This window comes from Ixodes scapularis, unplaced genomic scaffold (genome assembly GCF_016920785.2).
Source record: "Ixodes scapularis isolate PalLabHiFi unplaced genomic scaffold, ASM1692078v2 PGA_scaffold0__279_contigs__length_252992795, whole genome shotgun sequence".
NCBI lineage: Eukaryota > Metazoa > Arthropoda > Arachnida > Ixodida > Ixodidae > Ixodes > Ixodes scapularis.
Window position 1 is genome coordinate 193,067,402 of NW_024609835.1, and position 18,741 is coordinate 193,086,142.

The 18,741-nt window shown below is 42.1% G+C and overlaps 1 protein-coding gene across 1 annotated transcript in view; it reads left to right on the forward strand.

Annotated features, from left to right (window-relative positions):
- LOC115328540 (aminopeptidase Ey-like) overlaps positions 1 to 18,741 on the forward strand; it is an 81,825-nt gene that overhangs the window by 41,704 nt on the left and 21,380 nt on the right. Inside the window, exons 10-12 of the mRNA XM_042293778.1 lie at positions 3,362 to 3,427; positions 13,292 to 13,357; positions 14,878 to 15,038. Coding sequence (XP_042149712.1) covers positions 3,362 to 3,427; positions 13,292 to 13,357; positions 14,878 to 15,038 — 293 coding nt within the window. The remainder of the gene's footprint in view (positions 1 to 3,361; positions 3,428 to 13,291; positions 13,358 to 14,877; positions 15,039 to 18,741) is intronic.

Consider the following 18,741-nt stretch of genomic DNA (forward strand, 5'->3'; position numbering starts at 1 on the left):
CGTCGCTCCCGGGAACTGTTCTGCCGGCGTGGAGTGATGTCGTCGCTGGGCCTCGCGCTTGCGCTTGGCCTCCGTGACGTTGGCGCGCCGGCGCCTTTTACATCGCTGGATCCAAGCACAAAGCAGGATTTTGTTTGGGGGGAAGGGCCACCCATGAAAAAATGCTGTATGAGGGGGAGGGGGAAGAGGTGGTCCCAGCAAAATGGAAGATTTCGAGGGGGGGGGGGGGGGGGGGGGGGCTTCTCTGAGCCGCTGAAAGCGAAGCTCAGTGAAGTTCTGGTAGAAGTCGATGAATTCAGAGAGAGTCACAAGCGTTTTGACGACAAGGATTTGAAAAGCATTTTCGGCAATGCGTTTCATGATACTCTTCAGTTTCTCATCTTCGGTCATGTGGGTGTCAACACTGTTGCACAACTTCAGGACATCTTCGATGTAGCTAATGAAGCTTTCATCGTGCAGTTGGGTGCGTGATGCCAATGTCCTCTTTGCGACGTGCTTCCGCTGGGCAGGCTTCCTAAATACTTCCTGGATCTTTGCTTTGAAATGGGGCCAGGTCACCAGCTCTGATTCATGGTTGGTGCACCATAGCTTTGCAACGTCGGTTAGATAAAAAAATTATGTTATGAGCTTCACGGTGTCATCCCATTTGTTGTGGAGGCTCACCTTTTCAACTGACTCCAACCAGTCGTCAATGTCATCGTCCCCGATCCCGCTGAAGAGCTTCGGGTCCCGCTGAGGGAGGGCTCCGGCGCATACGATAGTGGTTGCACCTGCAACAGTGGGTGTCTGGTTAGAGGTGGTGCCCTGCGCTGCACCATCCGCGGTTTCCTGGCGTGATATCCCTTGGCGTCGCATCGATTTCAGAAGTCCAGGATGCACGAACACTTGCGAGGGAAGTCCGGATAGTTAGGGAAGCCCGCACCTCCACCAATTGTAAGGAAACGATGATAGAAACTGATGGGGGTTTATTATTTACAGTGTGGTAGCCAGGTTGAGAAAAAGGCCGTTGGGAATCCAGATAGTCGCGCGCTCTGCCTGAACGAACCTCTTCTTCCTCGTCTTCCCTCAGCCTCCGTGTTTTTCCAAAACGCATCGTAAATCTTCTCTTCGTCACAATATATAGCTCTCTTTTTATTTCTCTTTCTCTAACTTCGACGTAATAGTTTCAATCACTTTCTTCCCTCTTCGCTCACAATATTACAAGGGATGCACTTGTCAATCTTCATTCATTCCCATTATTGTTGTTACTCTTTATTAAGATAAGGATGGCGCGATGGCCTGGAGGGGACGGTTTACAGGGGGGGATTAAAGCAAAACGAAAATGAAGGTAGAAATCCTTCGGACAATGCCCGTCGCGCGCGCAAAGTCCCAGAGGGACAGAAGCGTGTCTTTCGCACAGGCACGCACTTTATATATATATATATAGTGAAATGTAATTTGTATACCACAGTTCACGTTATATATGGCGACGAGGGGCGCATGCCATGATTAGCACTGTAATAATTCCTTAGTTCAAAGAAAAAACTGAGATTTCACTTTCAATACTGCGACGCAAAGTCGTACCGATCACGTGTATTTTAGGCAAAGTACAACACTTCCTGACAACCTTTTGATTCAAGTAAAATGTATATGACTCTGGTTTACAAAGGTATGTTCGAGTCGTATGAAACAACATTTTGTATGTTAATCTAAACTTTCTTTTCCTGTTGTGTCTAAATTAAATAACGGCCTTACATTTTTTTTTCGGTCGCGCACCAGTCACCAAGCTGTATTTGGAGATTTTCGTTTGTCCTTTGTCCCCCAAGGAATATTTTCGTCACTTATGTCCAGCTCGCTTGCACCTTTGGCATTTAAGTACATTACAGTCATGACCTTAAATTGCAAGCTTTAGCCATGTTGGCGTTAGACTGGTGGCAGCTCATAAAACTCGTTTGTTCTACTGACGTACAACCCATGGTGAGCTTTCGGTTTCAAACTCTGCTTCTTAGCGGTTTTGGGCAGGATGTGCGACACTCCCCCCCAATAGCGTTGGGAAATCGGTCGACAAATAATGAAACCTTATCAAATATTATTTTGAAATTATTTCTTTTTTTCGAAACTGTTTAAAATATTTAGGTATCTCCATGGGACTGTCGTTAAAGCTGAAACTGCAGCATGACCTGGCAAACCATCATTGCGCAAAGATACTAAACAAATTTTAGTTAACCTTTCTGCGGGTTGTGCCGATTATGCACTCATACCATTTCCGGCGAGCCCGGTGCAAATAAAAGTAAGACGGTACTCATGTAGCAGTCTCCCACTTTAAAAAAACGCTCGAATTAAAATCAAGCACTATGTATAATGGTATACAGATACCTTCTTAAGGTGGCCGATGAAGGGACATAGTGTATATACCTGCATACTTGGAGTGCATAAACTTATGTGCAATAAGGCAGTATTGAGCTACTGAACTATGTACCGATATAAAATTGTGCTGCGAAGCTAAGCTTTTTTGATGATGCTTTTTTGTGTGTGTGTAGCTGTGGAAACCGATTTTTGAAATCATGGCATTTTCCTGACATAAACAAACTCCAGCACCTTCGAACTTCTGAAAACATATTAATATTTTTTGCGACATTAAAAGTCATGCAAATACCTTTTGATGACGGTAATGTGCGAGCGCAACCCCTGCCAGTTATTCTTATTTATCAGAAGGCTAACATTCTTGATGACATATCTATTTGTCAAAACCTTGGGAGGATTCCAAAATTTCATTTTAAGTCTAGGCGAAAAAAAAAATTAGATAGGACAGACAGCGCTGAAGAAACTTTTTTTTTATCTCCATCGCAGCAACAACCGAACCGCCTGACGCACTATCTGACTAGCAGGGTGACAGCTCAGCTGAGGTCCTGCTACGTGACAATCGTAGCACAGTAGGCATACGCAGTATTGATATCTTATCGTCTATTTTTTTGTTTGTTTTTGTTTTTGTTCCAAGAGCAGCCATTCTAACACATCACCGCTTCTATTGAAATATCTGTTTAACAGGTTACCTGACGTCGGACATAAAGCAATATATTAAAACAATTCATTTATGGCCGTATATTTCGACCAATATTTTAGTTTAGTTTGTCCTGAGTTATTCTTATTCTTACAAGTCTTGCGTTGATTACCACATAAACATCGCACACTGCGGAGATAAACTTTTCTGTGAGTTGAAAGTATAGGCACCTTTGTGGTTTAGTCCTGTTTCCGTTTTATTCATTTCGCAATATAAGTACTTAAAGCAACACGCTCGTTAGAATATTGGAAACATTTCCTTCGTTAGTGCAAATTGTGCGGTTGCCATTTTGCGTTAAGGAGTTTGGTAATGCATTTTCAGGCTGTTGCAGTCTTACGTATGCTAGACATGGCAATGGGAGAGAACATTTTCAAACGCGGCATTCACGTGAGTAGACTGCTTTGTTTACTTGCACTATGACTGTTTCAGGATTAAGTTTACTTTTTTTAGTCGGTCCAACATCTTTAGACAAGGGCAACTTGGGTTAAGATTATCTTAGACCAGACATATACAAGTTACTCCAAAGTTAATTATGTTAAGGTACTGAGTATTGGACTTACGAGTAATTCGAGTAGAGTAGAAATTACTGAAATGAAAAGTAATAGAGTAAATTACTAAATACTGTAAAAACGCAGCGGATTGCCTTTGATGTTACTTTTTTATGGTAACAAAAAGTGCACAGGTTTTGATCTATTAGTAAAATTCTGCTACCGAAATATAAAGCGGTTGTGTTTTCACAGAAATGGCTTTAATAGATTGTTCTGCTTCTGCGTGCCTAATGGTTTTTCTACATTTTTGTGTTTTGGTAAATGATGTACTGTGGATGTATAATTTCTAATATGAGGTTTAGCACTGCCAGAGCTTGATTTTTCAGACAGTGTTTGCTTGTTTGCTGTGTTGCGTAAAGTACATCTAAAAAGTATACTTGAAGCAAAGTACAAGGTAAATGTACAAGGAAGGAAGTAAAGTGCCATAAATACAAGGCGCTTTTTGTGTAAAGTAGCGGTACTTTTGACACAATCTTTCGGGACGCCCTTTTATCCCCTATAGTTATTTTTCTTCTATTAGGCAAGCATCGTTTCAGGGGTCATTGGAGGCTGTGCATCAGTACCTTCGGAAATGTCGGCAAATATTGGATAAAGTCAAATAGCGTCTCGCTGACGAACTATTTAACAAAATCTACGCATAAGGCCCATATTTGTATCGGTCTTATAGTCGCCATTACTTCACTCAAAGAAATTACCTGATGACGTCTCAAAAGACGATAGCGCGTTTTCACATTACGATACGCCATTCTTTTTCTTTTTCGAGCTTGGGGAAGGTATTTTGATGCCGGGAGTTATACTTTCCTCGGAAAGTACCAGGAAAAATACTTTAGGAGTACATGCTCACATAATGTACTTCAAGTAGCTACAATTTTTCTAAGCCTATTTGATGTACTACTTCAAGTACCCTCTAGTTAAAGTATTTCCCAGCACTGCTTGTTTATAAATATTATCTTTTAAACGTTGGGAAAATTATTAAGATTTCTCGAACGATCTTGGAATCTTGGATTACCTGCATGCTCTGAGTTTCGTGAAAAAGCAACAAAAAAAGAAACCTTCCAGCCTTTCTACTTTGGTGAAGAAGGAAGAGCAGAGGACCTGTAGCTTCTGTTCTCAGCGCTGGCCTTCTAGGCGAGCGATTAGATCTTCTTTCGCAGGTGAATCTGAAGCACTCGACGCAGTGAAACTTTAGGTGATAGCGGCTTCGCGGTGGTTGCGGAACCATTCGCACTGCTGCGCACATCGCCGCTCATTGCGCTCCCGCTCTTCTCCCTCCGAAGAAAGGTTGCCGCCATCTGAGAGCGACGGCGGCAACCAGTTGTCTAGTTGCCGCCCTCACTCCTAGATGGCGGTAGCTGTCCAAAGTTCGGTAAACCGGCTTGCCGCCGTCGCCCATAGATGGCGGCCTCTGCCCAGAGTTCGGTGCCATCATTTCTTTGCTGGTGGACAGGATCCTGGGAAAACAAGCCCTTAACTGCTCCGCTCTAAAATGTCACCTTTGCGTTGCAATTTAGCACGCGATTCTTCGCATAGCACAAACTACGGCAGCATCAGATGAGCTTCAGAGCGGGCGATGCATTTTGTTGCCTCCTTTGAGTGAGGATGCAGTGCGCACACCTCCTGTAGTGGTCCAGAGTTCTTACTTCGGGGAGAAGTGGGAACAAGACCTTTCTTTAAATGAGTCAAGTGTCCTTGAGCTCTGGGACACAAAGAAACATAACTTTTCGGCGCTAATCCCTCAGTTACTCGGCATCAGTTGCGATGTGTCTGTGCGCTCCTCGCGCCTCGTAGCAGGGTTCTTGCAGTGGGGGACTCGTGAAAATTTTAGTGTTTCAAACCCTCTAAACAACTGTCCCTGGCTATGCCAGATGCTTCACCTATTTGTAAATTTTAACTGATCCACCAACATATTTCCTCTTTTTTTGTGCGGGAATGTTAGTTCACGGAAAAATTAATAAACTGGAAAATGCAATGTCAAATATTCAGAGCGAAATGGTGAAAGTTGATAGTCTAAAGGAAGTCGTTGCAAACCTAGAACAGACAGTCAGACAGCAATGTGAAAAGCTAATTGACCTAGAAAATAGAGGAAGGCGAAATAATCTACTTATATTTGGCTTACCCGAAAAACACAACGAAAGCACCGAGGAACTGAAGCGAACCGTAACGAAAGATGTCTTCCCGGAGACTCTCGGCATCACAGTAACTTCGATTGAGCGAATTCACAGACTTGGACGTAAGCGCGAGGAAACGAATAGACCGGTAATCATAAAGTTCTTCGACTACAACGAGATAGAGGAAATATTTAAAAACTGTAGAAAACTAAAAGGAACTAAGCTCAGTATCAGTAGTGACTACGCAAAAGAAACAGTGCAAGTAAGAAAACTATTATGGGGAAGCGCGGCATCGAACAGAGCAAAGGGCGATAAGGTATCACTTGTACATGACAAGCTGAAGATTAATGGTGAAACATTTGTGTGGGATCTTAATCTAAACCAGCGACGTCGTGTTCAACCCAGTGGGGCAGCCTACAACTGACGCGATGCAAGGGCGGCTGAAAACGATCCACCTGAATTGAGAGTTATTAGCCTAAACGCCCGAAGTGTGGTTAATAAAATTGAAGCTCTAGAAATTTTGTTTCTTGCCCACAGTCCCCATGTGGTAGCTATTACAGAAACATGGCTAAACTCCAATATAGAAAGCGATTGCATTGTTCCCCCCAATTATAAATTAGTTAGGTGTGATAGAACTACCAGAGGCGGGGGTGTGGCTATTTGTTTGAGAAATGACATTGATTGTGTGGTGCTTGAATGCGACTGTGATGAAACTGTTTGGTGCCGAATTTCTTATTACAGTCGAACGTTCCTTTTCGGAGTGGTTTATAGAACGCCAAACGCACCAGTAGAATTTTTGGAGGGCTTGAATGAGTTTTTGTGCAAATATGTAAATGATACTACCAAGGTAATCATGACTGGAGATTTTAATTTGCCCCATGTAAATTGGGCTCTTTTGACAGCTGGTGGCATTGATATCCTTAACGGAGAAAAAATAATTGACATAACGTTTAATCACAACCTTACCCAAATAGTCAAGGAATACACTAGAATCACCGACCAGTCTCAGTCAACATTAGACCTTGTCTTTATTACAGAAAACATATCGGATTACGAGATTTCAATTGTAGAAGGAATTTCAGACCATAAAATGATTTTGTTTACGATTCCACTACCACGACAGGGTCATTGCAGGGTTGCTAGGCCCCTAATTGTTAAAGACGTTACTCGCGCAGACGATACAAGTATTATAGATTACTTAGAGACATCCTTAGAAACATTAGACCAACTAAGCATTACAAGTACAGTAGATGATCTGTGGAATTTTTTTAAAACTACTACTTCCTTTTGTATTAATTCCTTTGTTCCCAATAAAACTAAAAAGACATATCGCACAAATCCCTGGATAACGCGTGAAATTATCCACCTAAAACGTCAAATCAAAAGGCACAGAAAAGGTTTTAAAGAACATATAAATGCTCTAAAAATTAAATTAAAAACGTCACTCAAACAAGCCAAAGAGAGATTCTTTTCAGTGACTCTTCACAACTTTATAAAAACTGCCCCTCAGAAATTCTGGCGTTTCTTAAGAGGAAAGAGGGAAATGATCGAGCAGATTGTTGAAAACGATGTGGTCATTACTGACAGTGCAGAAATGGCAGATCGGTTTAACGTGTTTTTCCATTCAGTCTTTTCAGCCCACGACGTACAAAATCTCGATGAGGCCTTTCATTCTGATATTGAAACGAGTACGCCAGAAATAGAGATAAGCCAGTCCGGAATATTTGCTAAGCTATTGTCACTGGATACAAAAAAATCAACAGGCCCGGATAAAATACCGAATGAATTCTTAAAGCGATATGCAGAGTGGCTATCTTTTTATTTAAAAATTATCTTCGACAAATCATTACAAACGGAGTCACTCCCGCAAGATTGGCTATCCGCACGTGTCGTCCCTGTGTTTAAAGGAGGAAGCCGCTTTACGATAGAAAACTACCGGCCTATTTCATTGACCAGCGTTTGCTGTAAAGTGATGGAGCACGTCATTTCAAAATATATATTTACTTTTTTAGAGGAGCGAAAGACGTTATACTCTCATCAGCATGGCTTTCGAAATGGTTTGTCAACCGTAACGCAGCTTGTTGAAACGTTTCATGATTTTTCTTTATCTGTAAATAATAAGGAACAGATCGATGTAATTTGTATAGACTTTTCAAAAGCATTCGACCGCATACCTCACAAAAAATTATTATTCAAATTAAAAAAGATAGGGTTGTGTGATAAAATCGTTAACTGGATAGAAGCATACCTGTCAAATCGGAGTCAAAAAGTTAAGATAAATGGAAACATATCACCACCTCTATCTGTAACCTCTGGAGTCCCGCAGGGCTCAGTCTTAGGTCCATTATTGTTTTTGATATATATAAATGATATAGCTACGCATATTGCAGAACCAGTAAAACTAAAACTTTTTGCAGATGATTTCCTTCTTTACTCTGTCATAAACAATACTAATGATCAATTAGCTCTTAATAGGAACCTGGAAAATCTAAGGCAATGGTGTGAGGACTGGCAAATGCAAATAAATTTTCGTAAGTCGACATATATCCATATAACGAACAAAAAAAGCGTTTTGAAATTTTGTTATAATATAGGCAATGTTAATTTGAGTGTTGTAAACAGTTTTAAGTACCTTGGTGTGGTGATCTCACACGATTTGCAATGGCGCACCCATATAGATAATGTCTACTCCTCTGCCTATCGAAGTTTGTGCTTTCTTAAACGAAAGTTAAAACATGCAACTAGTAATGCCAAAATCACAGCTTATAAGACAATGATCCGTCCTATTTTAGAGTACGCCAGCATTGTATGGAGTCCAAACAAAAAAGTAGACATCAATAGACTAGAAAAAATTCAAAGGCAGGCTGCACGTTTCATTCTTAATAAATACAAACGAACAGACTCTGTGACTGAAATGCTTAGCCAGTGTGGACTTCAATCATTAGAAACTAGACGGAGAATAGCGCGGCTAAAGTTCTTATTTGCGTTGTATAACAATCACTTAAACATTGAACCTGAACTATATTTAAATGAAACACATAAACGATCGCGCAGATTAAATCACAATAAAACAATCCAACCGTATAATAGTAGGATAGACGTTTTTAAATATTCATTCTTTGTGCAAACAATTGAAGACTGGAACCAACTTCCAGATTATGTCATTAATTCTGCAAATATGTCCCAATTCGAGTCTTCTTTAGAAAAGATATTTACCCAGCAATAAATAAGAAGGGCGTTTTTCCTTTTTTTCTATTTCACTTCTTTTTACAAAGTGTGGCGATATGGTTCACGTTGTCTTCAATTAAAAATTGTATAACAGTCTTCTATTACGTACATATGTATAGAGTTCAAATTTTTGATATGACTATATATATTGTTGTTACCTCTCCTGTAATAGCCTTCAAGTGAAGGCTGACAGTATTCTTAAATAAAAATAAAAATAAATAAAAAAATAAAAAAAATAAAAATAAGCAAACCTACCAATAAAATTCGACAGTAGTTTGTGATTTGAGTTGAGATTACTCGGAAAAATTAGTAAAAGTAAACTACTAACTAGCAAACTAAACGTGTAATTGAAAGTTACTAAAGTACTAAAAAGTAGCTAAACTACAGTAACTAGTGTAAAGTAGTTGAACTACGTACAAGTCTGTTTTAGACCTGGGGTTAAGTTGGTTGCCATGGCAACCTCTGGAAAAGAGACGAGAGGTGTTGAGCGGTTAGATAAATATTTAGAAAGGTAGAAGGAACTTATTTATTTTTATGTTTGGGCATAATGTCCGAGGGGTGGTCAGAAAGTTTTTCAACTCGGCCATAACCAAAAGGCTCACAGCGATATCTCCATAACCTTTGGTTAATTCATCAGTCTACCCGAACATGGTCGCATTTAAAGCTATCCGGTTCTTCTCTTGATCTGCATCAGTCAGTTAAACATGGCCACCTCCCCGATTTCAAACCCAGGTACAGGAGCGTGATAAGTTTTTGGTGCTAAACAAGGAGCTCCCCTACAGAAATGCACAGTAGAATAATAAATGGGCATGGCAGTGAATGTCCTTCTGATGCAAGAATAACTCGGAGAAAGGGTAAAAGCACAGGCGAGCTGGTGAAGAACTTCCATCGTAAGCCGGAGACACGGCAAAATAAAAAAAACGGCCGTCGCGACGTGCGCGACGACCGCAGGTCAGGGCGGCCGTGCACTTCGATCGATTTGGATCATTTAGCCCGAGTTGAGTCTTATAAGGAGGAATTGCTGAATTAAAGTATCCGAAGTTGCCACAGAATTAAACATTTCCTATGGCAGTGCGTTCACAATCATCCATTACATTCTGGGCATCTCGAAGGCCTCGGCACGATGAGTGTCACGGAATCTCTCTACGCAAAATCGACAACAGCACTTGCATTCATCAAGCGAACTTTTGGGTCTCCACGAAAGCGACCCAGAAGATTCTCTCGCCCGCCATGTGAGTGTGAATAAGGCGTGGCTTTACTAGTGGCGTCCAGAAACAAAACCAGGGCTTATGTACTGAAGACATTGGGGGGTCCCCCTCTCCGATAGAATTCAAGTGGCAACACTCAAGTAGAAAAGTTATGGGGACGGTGTTTTTTGGAGGAACGCGGAGGGGATCCTACTGATTGATTATCTCTAAAGCTGCATAATAGTAGCAGGCGAATGTTAAGCCAAAGTCCTCCGCAAATTGTGTAACCTATACTTCGCTTCAGCTTAAATCCAGACGCACCTGACACTACGAGCTAATACGACCAATCAAGTTGCGTCAAAAGCACAAATCACGTTCTATTTTGATTGGTTTAGCGATGATGTAACACGTACAGGTACATGAGGAACACTATCATAGTGCGCTTTTGATCCTGTTTAATTGGTTCCCCCAACTCGTAGTTTCGGCTGCATCTGCACTTGAGGTAAAACGAAGTATAGATTTTTTTTTAATAACCCAATCTAGAGAAACATTTCAAAACAGCAAGGTTCAAGGACTAAAACGCACTACAAACTGCCACAGAGCAGTGGTTTAACGAGAAGAAAGAAAGTTTTTTGCTAGCTACCAGAGGCCTCCCAAGCAAATTGAATAAATGCATATATGTAGAGAACGGATTGCATTGAAATATATTTGTTTCTTCAAATCCGTAATATTTGAAAACGAGCGCGTACTTGACATGATACGAATATTTGAAAGAATAAAACACCGAGGGCAAAGAAGTAAAAAAAGACTTCTTTCACTCAGCAGCAGAACATAGTATCTATGTTCTATGTTCTGCTGCTCAATGAAAGAATTCCTTTTTTCGCCCTCGTCTTCGATGTTTTATTCTTTCAGGTGTTTGTACCTTCAAAGCGCTGGTTGGCTTTTTATATGCGACTTGCGCACCTTCACGATCACCCCTTTTATATGCATGATTGACACTCGATCTCAATTTTTTGTCTACACACGTCACCAAATATTTGTTAAAGGAATGGTCCGGTGATATCTAGAAGCACTAAGTTTTTGCACATGTCACGTACAGAGGGTCTAAGTATAGTCACTTGTGATTTCTATTTCTTTTAAAAATGGCCGAATAACTGTGAATTTATTTATGAGCATCACTAGAAAACCGCAAGTCAAGTTTTGCAACAATCAATATGTCGCCATTTCGTGACGTCACAGCATGCATATTATCGTGAGGTTCGAGGGCGTTGACTTATTCCAGTTTGAGGTGAACAAGCTCGATTGCGGGAGCAAGGAACACCGTCGAAGAACCGAGCTGGCCCCAATAACGTAAATATTGTCGTTCTCAGAACGAATTTACTTTTTTTTAAACAGCAGTTGCAATCGGACTCTGCTCAAATAGCGCCTCCATCGCCAGGATTAATTGATCTCGCTGCAGACAGCTGTCTTCACAATATCGGATGTTGTGAGAAGAAAACTTGAGTGGTGCGAGAAGGCAATGCATTACTGAATTAGCGCTTTACACAGACGATCAGAGAGCCCGAACTGCGGTACGGGACAGTGATCTTGCCTTTTTGCAGTGATTTTATATCAACTCAGTTGTGGAACTAGCGCATAGTTGGGCGTCCATCTCTTCACCTGGCTTAAAGCGCTATCTTAGGCGTTGCCTTTCAAAACTGTATTCTTCGGAAACGATAAGGTGAAGTGCCATCTCGGCGCTGTTTTTCAAAACCTGCGTAAATGTGGTAACGTCATAGCAGCCGTCCTTCCAAGAAACGGGGATGCGTCGAACGACGAAGGGACCTTGGGGAGGGGGGGGTGGGGAGGGCACGTTTCATTGAAGCGGCATCTAGGAGCAGTTCCGCAACTAGATGCCCTTCTCACAATGTTTCGTCAGAGCTTCAATGTTCCCAACAAAAAACGCCGCTTATTTTGCGGACACGATTTGACCAGTTGGGCTCTGTGTAAGATGAAGTAACCTGTGCGGAGAAGGTTTAAAAAGTCTGATATTGTGCAGAAATTGTTGAAGTGGCAATGAATTTATTTATGATTTTGTCGAAGACAAGAATCTACCCCCCAAAAAAATACCTTCAAAATTTGTAGTGGGTGCTACGGTGCGGGAAATGTCGCCTTTTTACACAATTTGAGACAGAACCTAATCCGGCAAATAGTGCCAGTGATGTCGATTTCTCCACCCTCCGCCGGCTCAAAAAATAAGCTTGCTAATAGAGCTCAGCTTGTTGTTTCCCGCAGAGAAGCGGTGGAGGGGAATGTCCCCAGTCATCAATGCAATTTTTACTCCCCACGGAAAATGAATGATTGGGATATCTATTATATTAATGTGCTCCGAAAGGGCTGCTAAATATATCTCGCAATATTTTATCACTACCGATGATAGCTTTATGTTCTCTAGAGCCTGAGCATAAAACTATATAGTGCGGGAACTTGTACATTTTCATTATACATTTAATATTCCCTTCACTTCGTTAGAAAAAAAATGTTCTCTCCAGTTTCTTCTTTAGTAAATATAAAAATTCAACATTTTGACAAATTTAAAACATATTTGCGTGCTTTTTAAACAAAGGTTAAAAGAGTGAAACATTTAAAATTACGTTCGTGAATTCACGTCAAAAACTCAATTAACGCCGAAAACAAACTCCAGCACCTCTCATTGTAAATTCACCGAAAATAAAGCCCATAAACGCAAATTAGGCAGTATCATACCACCATGTTGCCTCCACGTAAGGGATAACAAGCGGGGTTGAAGGTAACTACTATATTACCATAAAAATGTGTGAAACAATCCAACTTTCGAAATAGCTAATTGAGAATTGACAAATGCCTCGGCACCACCGAGATACGAAGTTTTCTTGCCGTGGAATGTGTGCTCCAAGTGTGCTTGTGCCTCGCCAGTGGAAAGTGCCCTTGTGAAACAAAACGGATGTATTTGAATTTCAAACACAAGGGTCGTGCATTCCAGCAAGATTTCATGAAAGTTTTATAGACATGCCAACGTGGGATGCTATCATTCGTATACGGGCTCGCCGATTCTTGGTTTCTAAGGTTCCTTTTTTAAAGCGTTTCAGATCTAATAAATGCTCACAGATTATTCATAGATGTACTGCGCATTCTATAATAATCTCCAATTTACTTTTTCAGGACATTCTCACGTCCAGGATGTTCCAAAGCGTCACTTCCCAGATGATTTGGGACGCACTCACAGAGGTATTCTCCGCCTTGTAATTGTGTCCGTCTTGTTCAGTTGCAGCTTATATTTATTACCTATCTACTTTACTGCAAATAAAACATTCCGGTAAGTTAATAAATGCAAAAATAAATTTAAAAGGTTTAGTAGCGTAACCACAACTTCAACGAAGATATCAAATTTCAAGAAGCGAAAGCAAGCAGTTTCTTAGGAAGCATCACCTAAACCCCGTAAAAAGGATAAATAAAGGCACAGGCAAGAGGACACAAAATCACAAAACGCAGCTTGATTTATTTGCAAGGGAGCGACCGAAGAAGAACACCCGCCCCCCCCCCTTTTTTTTTCTGTTTTAAGCAGCAAAACCCTCGAAAAAAAAAATAAAAAATAACCGAAGAAACATTTTTTTTGCGTTCATTCAAAACTATTGCCAGCTGGATTACACAATTCCTCTGGTCCATTATACTTAAAATTTTCTTTTAGTTCCTTTTAAATAAATCACTTTCTTCACGCAAGAGAGGCTTCTTCTAACAAAGGAGTGCACGCATTACATCCAGCAACATGTTTGAATATTTGAGATAATGGAGATCATTTTTCCCATTTCCTTTGTGTTCTAAGAAGGTGGCTCATACGAATAGACCCCCCTTGCCCACATACCAGCCCTCCTCCCCCCTTCCCCCTTTCCCCTCCCCCCCCCCAAAAAAAAAGAAAAAAAGGAAAATAGGTTTCTGTTATCTTATTTTTTGGTTATCTTAAGGATCTCTGTCACGGGTTTGATTAGGGTAATTGTGCTTTGTTCTTATACCTGTACCTGCAAGTTTATATTCGCGCAAACTCATGAATATAGAAGATTTTACACTCTAAGAAGTCTGTAGCGTTTGCTTTCTCGCAATGCACTCGAGAGGGCCAATCTCCGCACTCTGCGGAAAGAGCTCGACAAATGACGGGGCTGCTAATCGTGTCGAGACGGGTTACAAGAAACTCGGTTATAAGGAAATAGCGGCTGCAGCGGAGCGATCACTATTTCCCGTTTCCCTTTTCACATCGTTAAAACGAAGTCGCTTATAACGAAATAACAGATATAACGAAGTGATTTCTGATTCCTGTTTACTTCGCTATTACCGGTTTCGACAGTATGTTTAAACTTAGGAGAACTGCCTGCTATGAGACAGGAACCATGACGTTTCACCATTGTCGGTGCCCCGGCGAAGTCCGGAGTCTATAATTACTATGAGCCCTATTGAAGTCTATAATTACTATGAGCCCTCTGATTCGTCAAGCACCCGCCGTAGATATCTCGGATTGGCTCTCCATAGTGTTTTGCGGTAGAGGAGACGCTTCAGATTTCTTCGGGTGTTTGGTCATGTCTCTCTGTTACGGTACTCTTGCAAGTTATTTGTAAAATATTCAAAGACTCGATGAACGACCATGTCCTGTCGTCGGAAATCGAGCGTTTAATTTCGAGCTATATAGAGCATGGTTACAGAGGGCTAGAATGGCCCCTGAAATGCCGCGTGCGTCGCAACACTTCGTCCTATCCCAGGTACAACCCAAGAAGAGGCCGCTGGACGTCAAAAGGATCATGGAGGCTTGGACGAATCAGTCCGGCTTTCCCGTGCTTTCTGTGACTCGTATCTACGACGAGAATTCCGCGACATTGATTCAGAGCAAGTTCTCTTTGGAGGCCGAGGAGCGAGAATCTAAGTAAAAGCACTTTCCTTGGTTTTGATTCAAAATGAAAACGCGCTGCATTGATGTGCAGTTCAAATTCTTTTGGTTGGTGATTTATATTTTGCAGGGTAGCGTAATAATTAGGGGTTTATTTTTATCACGAGGGAATAACATTATGATTTACCAAAACACCAAGTGCGTTTTTGATTTTGGTTTGGCGCTCGCGCCTAACGCAGCATTCTAGAAATAGCGTGGGGTACGTCCCTGCCCCTATTTTCCTGGGGCCGGGTTGCGTCGGCAAACTTGGCGGTGCCCTTCACACCTGCTTTGGAGCAAATTCGTCATGGTCGCTTACGTATTAGCCCTGATCATTGCCAGTGAATGGTGCTGCCGGCTTTCGCTTCGCTTTATCCTCGCTCAAATCACAAAAAATCAGCGGTGAGCTCTTCCTATCTAAAAGATCGTCTTCTGATTCCGGCCGTTCAAAATCCTAAAAAGACGTGGTAACCGCTAGCATGGCAACGTCTTCCTACTCCGAGACTGCGAGTGGATTTTGTTCGTGGCACGTTACCGGTAGCTTAAAAAAAAGTCTTCAAAGGCATTTAAGTCTCTCCAGCTAACACTTAAATAAAGCAGTTGCTCGTAGAGTATTCTCCCTCGGGTTCAACTTACTTTCGGCATAGTTGAATGCCTAAATGTATGCGACAAAAACTGAACGTGGCACACGAATGCCAAAATCAATTTTAGAAGGAGTGCCAAACTAATGCGCTACAGATGGGATTGTTTTTTGGCTGAAAACCACTTACAATATTTATAGTGATCTAAATATCCTTGTCTTTTAACCGGGTTGATTTGGTATTGCCTTAACTATGATTTGTAAACAAAAAGTACTTGCTAAATGCATTTGTTTTTCGTTTTTTTCTAAATTTTTCTTCTTTTTTGTTATTATTACGTTTCTTAGCCGCAATGGCGCTGCACGCGTAAAACTTAAAGGGATGGTGAAACAAAATTCGGATTTCAGAGAACAATGCAGGATATGTAGGCGGGAAGCTACAACCCCTACAATATAACTTGTAAGGCGATATCTCGAATAAACGACAGTATGTTTCAGAAAAAGAGGTCGAGATTGAACGAGGCCGACGAGGCGCGTGACGTCAAGATATCTCGTTTCCTCCTCTCTTCGCTTCACCTCCTCAAGGCGGTGAGGCGGAGATGGCACGAGGCCGTTCCCTCTCCTTCTAGGAGAAATAAGACGTAAACATATCAATCAAGTGGGCCTCCATTTCTTGAAAAATACGGTTATTCGTTCGAGATATCGCTCTATGAGTGATGTTTTGCTATTTGCAGCATCCCGTTGGACGCTTTTGCCGCCGTGTTTTCTGGAATCCAGATTTTGGTTCAGCATCCCTTTAAGCGCCCCGTGCTGCATTCCGGAAACCCTATTCCATAAGGCGGTTGCAGCCACCTTCTCGCGTTTTGGTCTCCCAATTTCTTAGGGGCACCGAAACATTGGGGCCCCCTATCGTAAAACTCTCTCTTGATTCCTGCCGTGTGCGCTACTAATGTCCAAGATACAATCATTAGCAGAAAAGCTGAAAAGGTGATCGTAATTCTAACCGCCATTTTGTTTTTACACCTATTTATACGAGTGATATTCAACTCGCGACAATCGATGGTTCGGTTAGATACAACACAGTGGAAACATTAATGGCCTGGCTACACTAGGCTATAGACATCTCTAAGTACGGTTTCTTGATGCCGCCATCTCGCTGCTACTGGTGTGGGTAGATTGTCGGACAGTCAAGCATTGCTGCGATCCTGGGAACGCATCAGAAGTGCTTAACTACCAGACGATCTTGGTGCTGCCATCTTGCTGCTGGTTTGGGTAGATCGTCCTATAGTCAAGCATAACTGTGATAGTGGGTACGCCTCAGCAACGCTTGACCACCAGACGACCTTGGTGCCGCATCTTGCTGCTGGTGTGGGTAGATCGTCATATAGTCAAGCGTAGCTGTGATAGCGGGTACGCCTCAGCAACGCTTGACCATCAGACGACCTTGGTGCCGCATCTTGCTGCTGGTTTGGGTAGAAAGCCGGATAGTCAAGTATTGCTGCGATTGTGGGCACGCCTCAGCAATGCTTGTCTATTAGACGATCTACCCACACCAGCAGCGAGATGGCCCCAGCAAGATCGTCTGATAGTCAAGCATCGCTGTGATCTGGGGTACGCCTCAGCAAGCTTGACTATCAGACGATCTTTTCACACCAGCCGCAAGATGGCGGCGCCGAGAGGCCCTACTTGCATACGTCTAAAGCCACTGGGGGCTTAAGGAAATTCAGGGCCGGGCGATTTCCGTGCATCTCATTATCGCTGCGCAACCAATGGGATTGCAACATTAGCTGATGGGAAAGCTGACGAACCAATCACCGAAGCGAGAATCTACAGTATAATAAGCCACGCCCCGCGCCTTTTAAAGGGGCGACTAAACCATTTTTGTGCTTCACACAACTACCGCTTCGAACGAGTCCCGGATATTAACGAGTTATGAAACACGCGTTCGTTTTTCATCACTTGCAAAAGAAGTCGAAGAAAAGAATTAACGAAGCTCGAGCAGCGTTCACCCCCTCAACTCGCAGCCAGAACAAGCGGCCACATGACGCCCATATTGATCATAGGCACGCGCTGGGTTTGGAAAGGCGCAGGACACGCACTGAGTTCTAGATATCGTTATGGTTCGGCTATTGTCGTCATTGCAGCGATCTGACATGGGCTGCTACCCGAATGCTTCTCGAGCTATCGATCATGAGGAGCCCAACTCGAGTGTCCACGCAATGTTCGGGTCTAATCTATGAGCCGCATGCAAATATCGTCACTGGAGGATACTGCGATCCCCAAGCTACGTCATCAATTTTTGCGAATGAGAGATTAAAAGAAAGCGCTAGCTTTTGTCCTTGAACTGACACTGCAACAAAGAAGTTTCTTGGTCAGTGTCCGTGCGGCGAGTGTACTGGGGTCCCTCTAGTGTCCTAAGCTCGTGTTAGGTGTAAAATATTCCGAGCAAATATCGTTGATGTCAGTGACCATACACTCTCAACCCTCTGGAGGAGATCATTTAAGAAAACCAACCAATGTAATGTATTTATTTATTTATTTATTTATTTAAAAAACGACCAGCAGCGCTGAATTGTCATAGGAGGTGCATCGTAGTTTTAATGAAGAAAAAGACTTGCTCTTGAAACAAGGAAATTTAAGATAGTAGTAAAACCTGTGAACTAAGCGAAAATAAAGTTAATAAAACAGGAAAGTGAACGGAGTAGTATCTGCGAATAGCAAGTCTTGAAATATCTTTAGCCAGAAAAATACACTCTGCACTTAGATTGACTGGGACAATGATCATGACTTCAGCACAAGAATCGTCATGCTCAGTGTCACGGCGTAGTTTTTTTTTTGTTTTTCTAGACATATTTTAGACTCGCCATAGGCCAATCTCGTCCGTAATTGCAGCGAGTGGCTCACCCAAGTGCGGGGAAGTAGACACTCCAGATGGTCTCGAAGGTATGCTAATAAGTAAGACTAAAGCCCACACATGCCACTCTAACCATTCCATTCTGATCACCGTGAACCTGCCGACATTCACTTAATAATGATAATAATAATAATAATGTCTTTATTTTTTCATCATATGATGAAGGGTAGGCCGGGGAAAAAAGCTGTGAAAACAGCTTGACGGGTCCC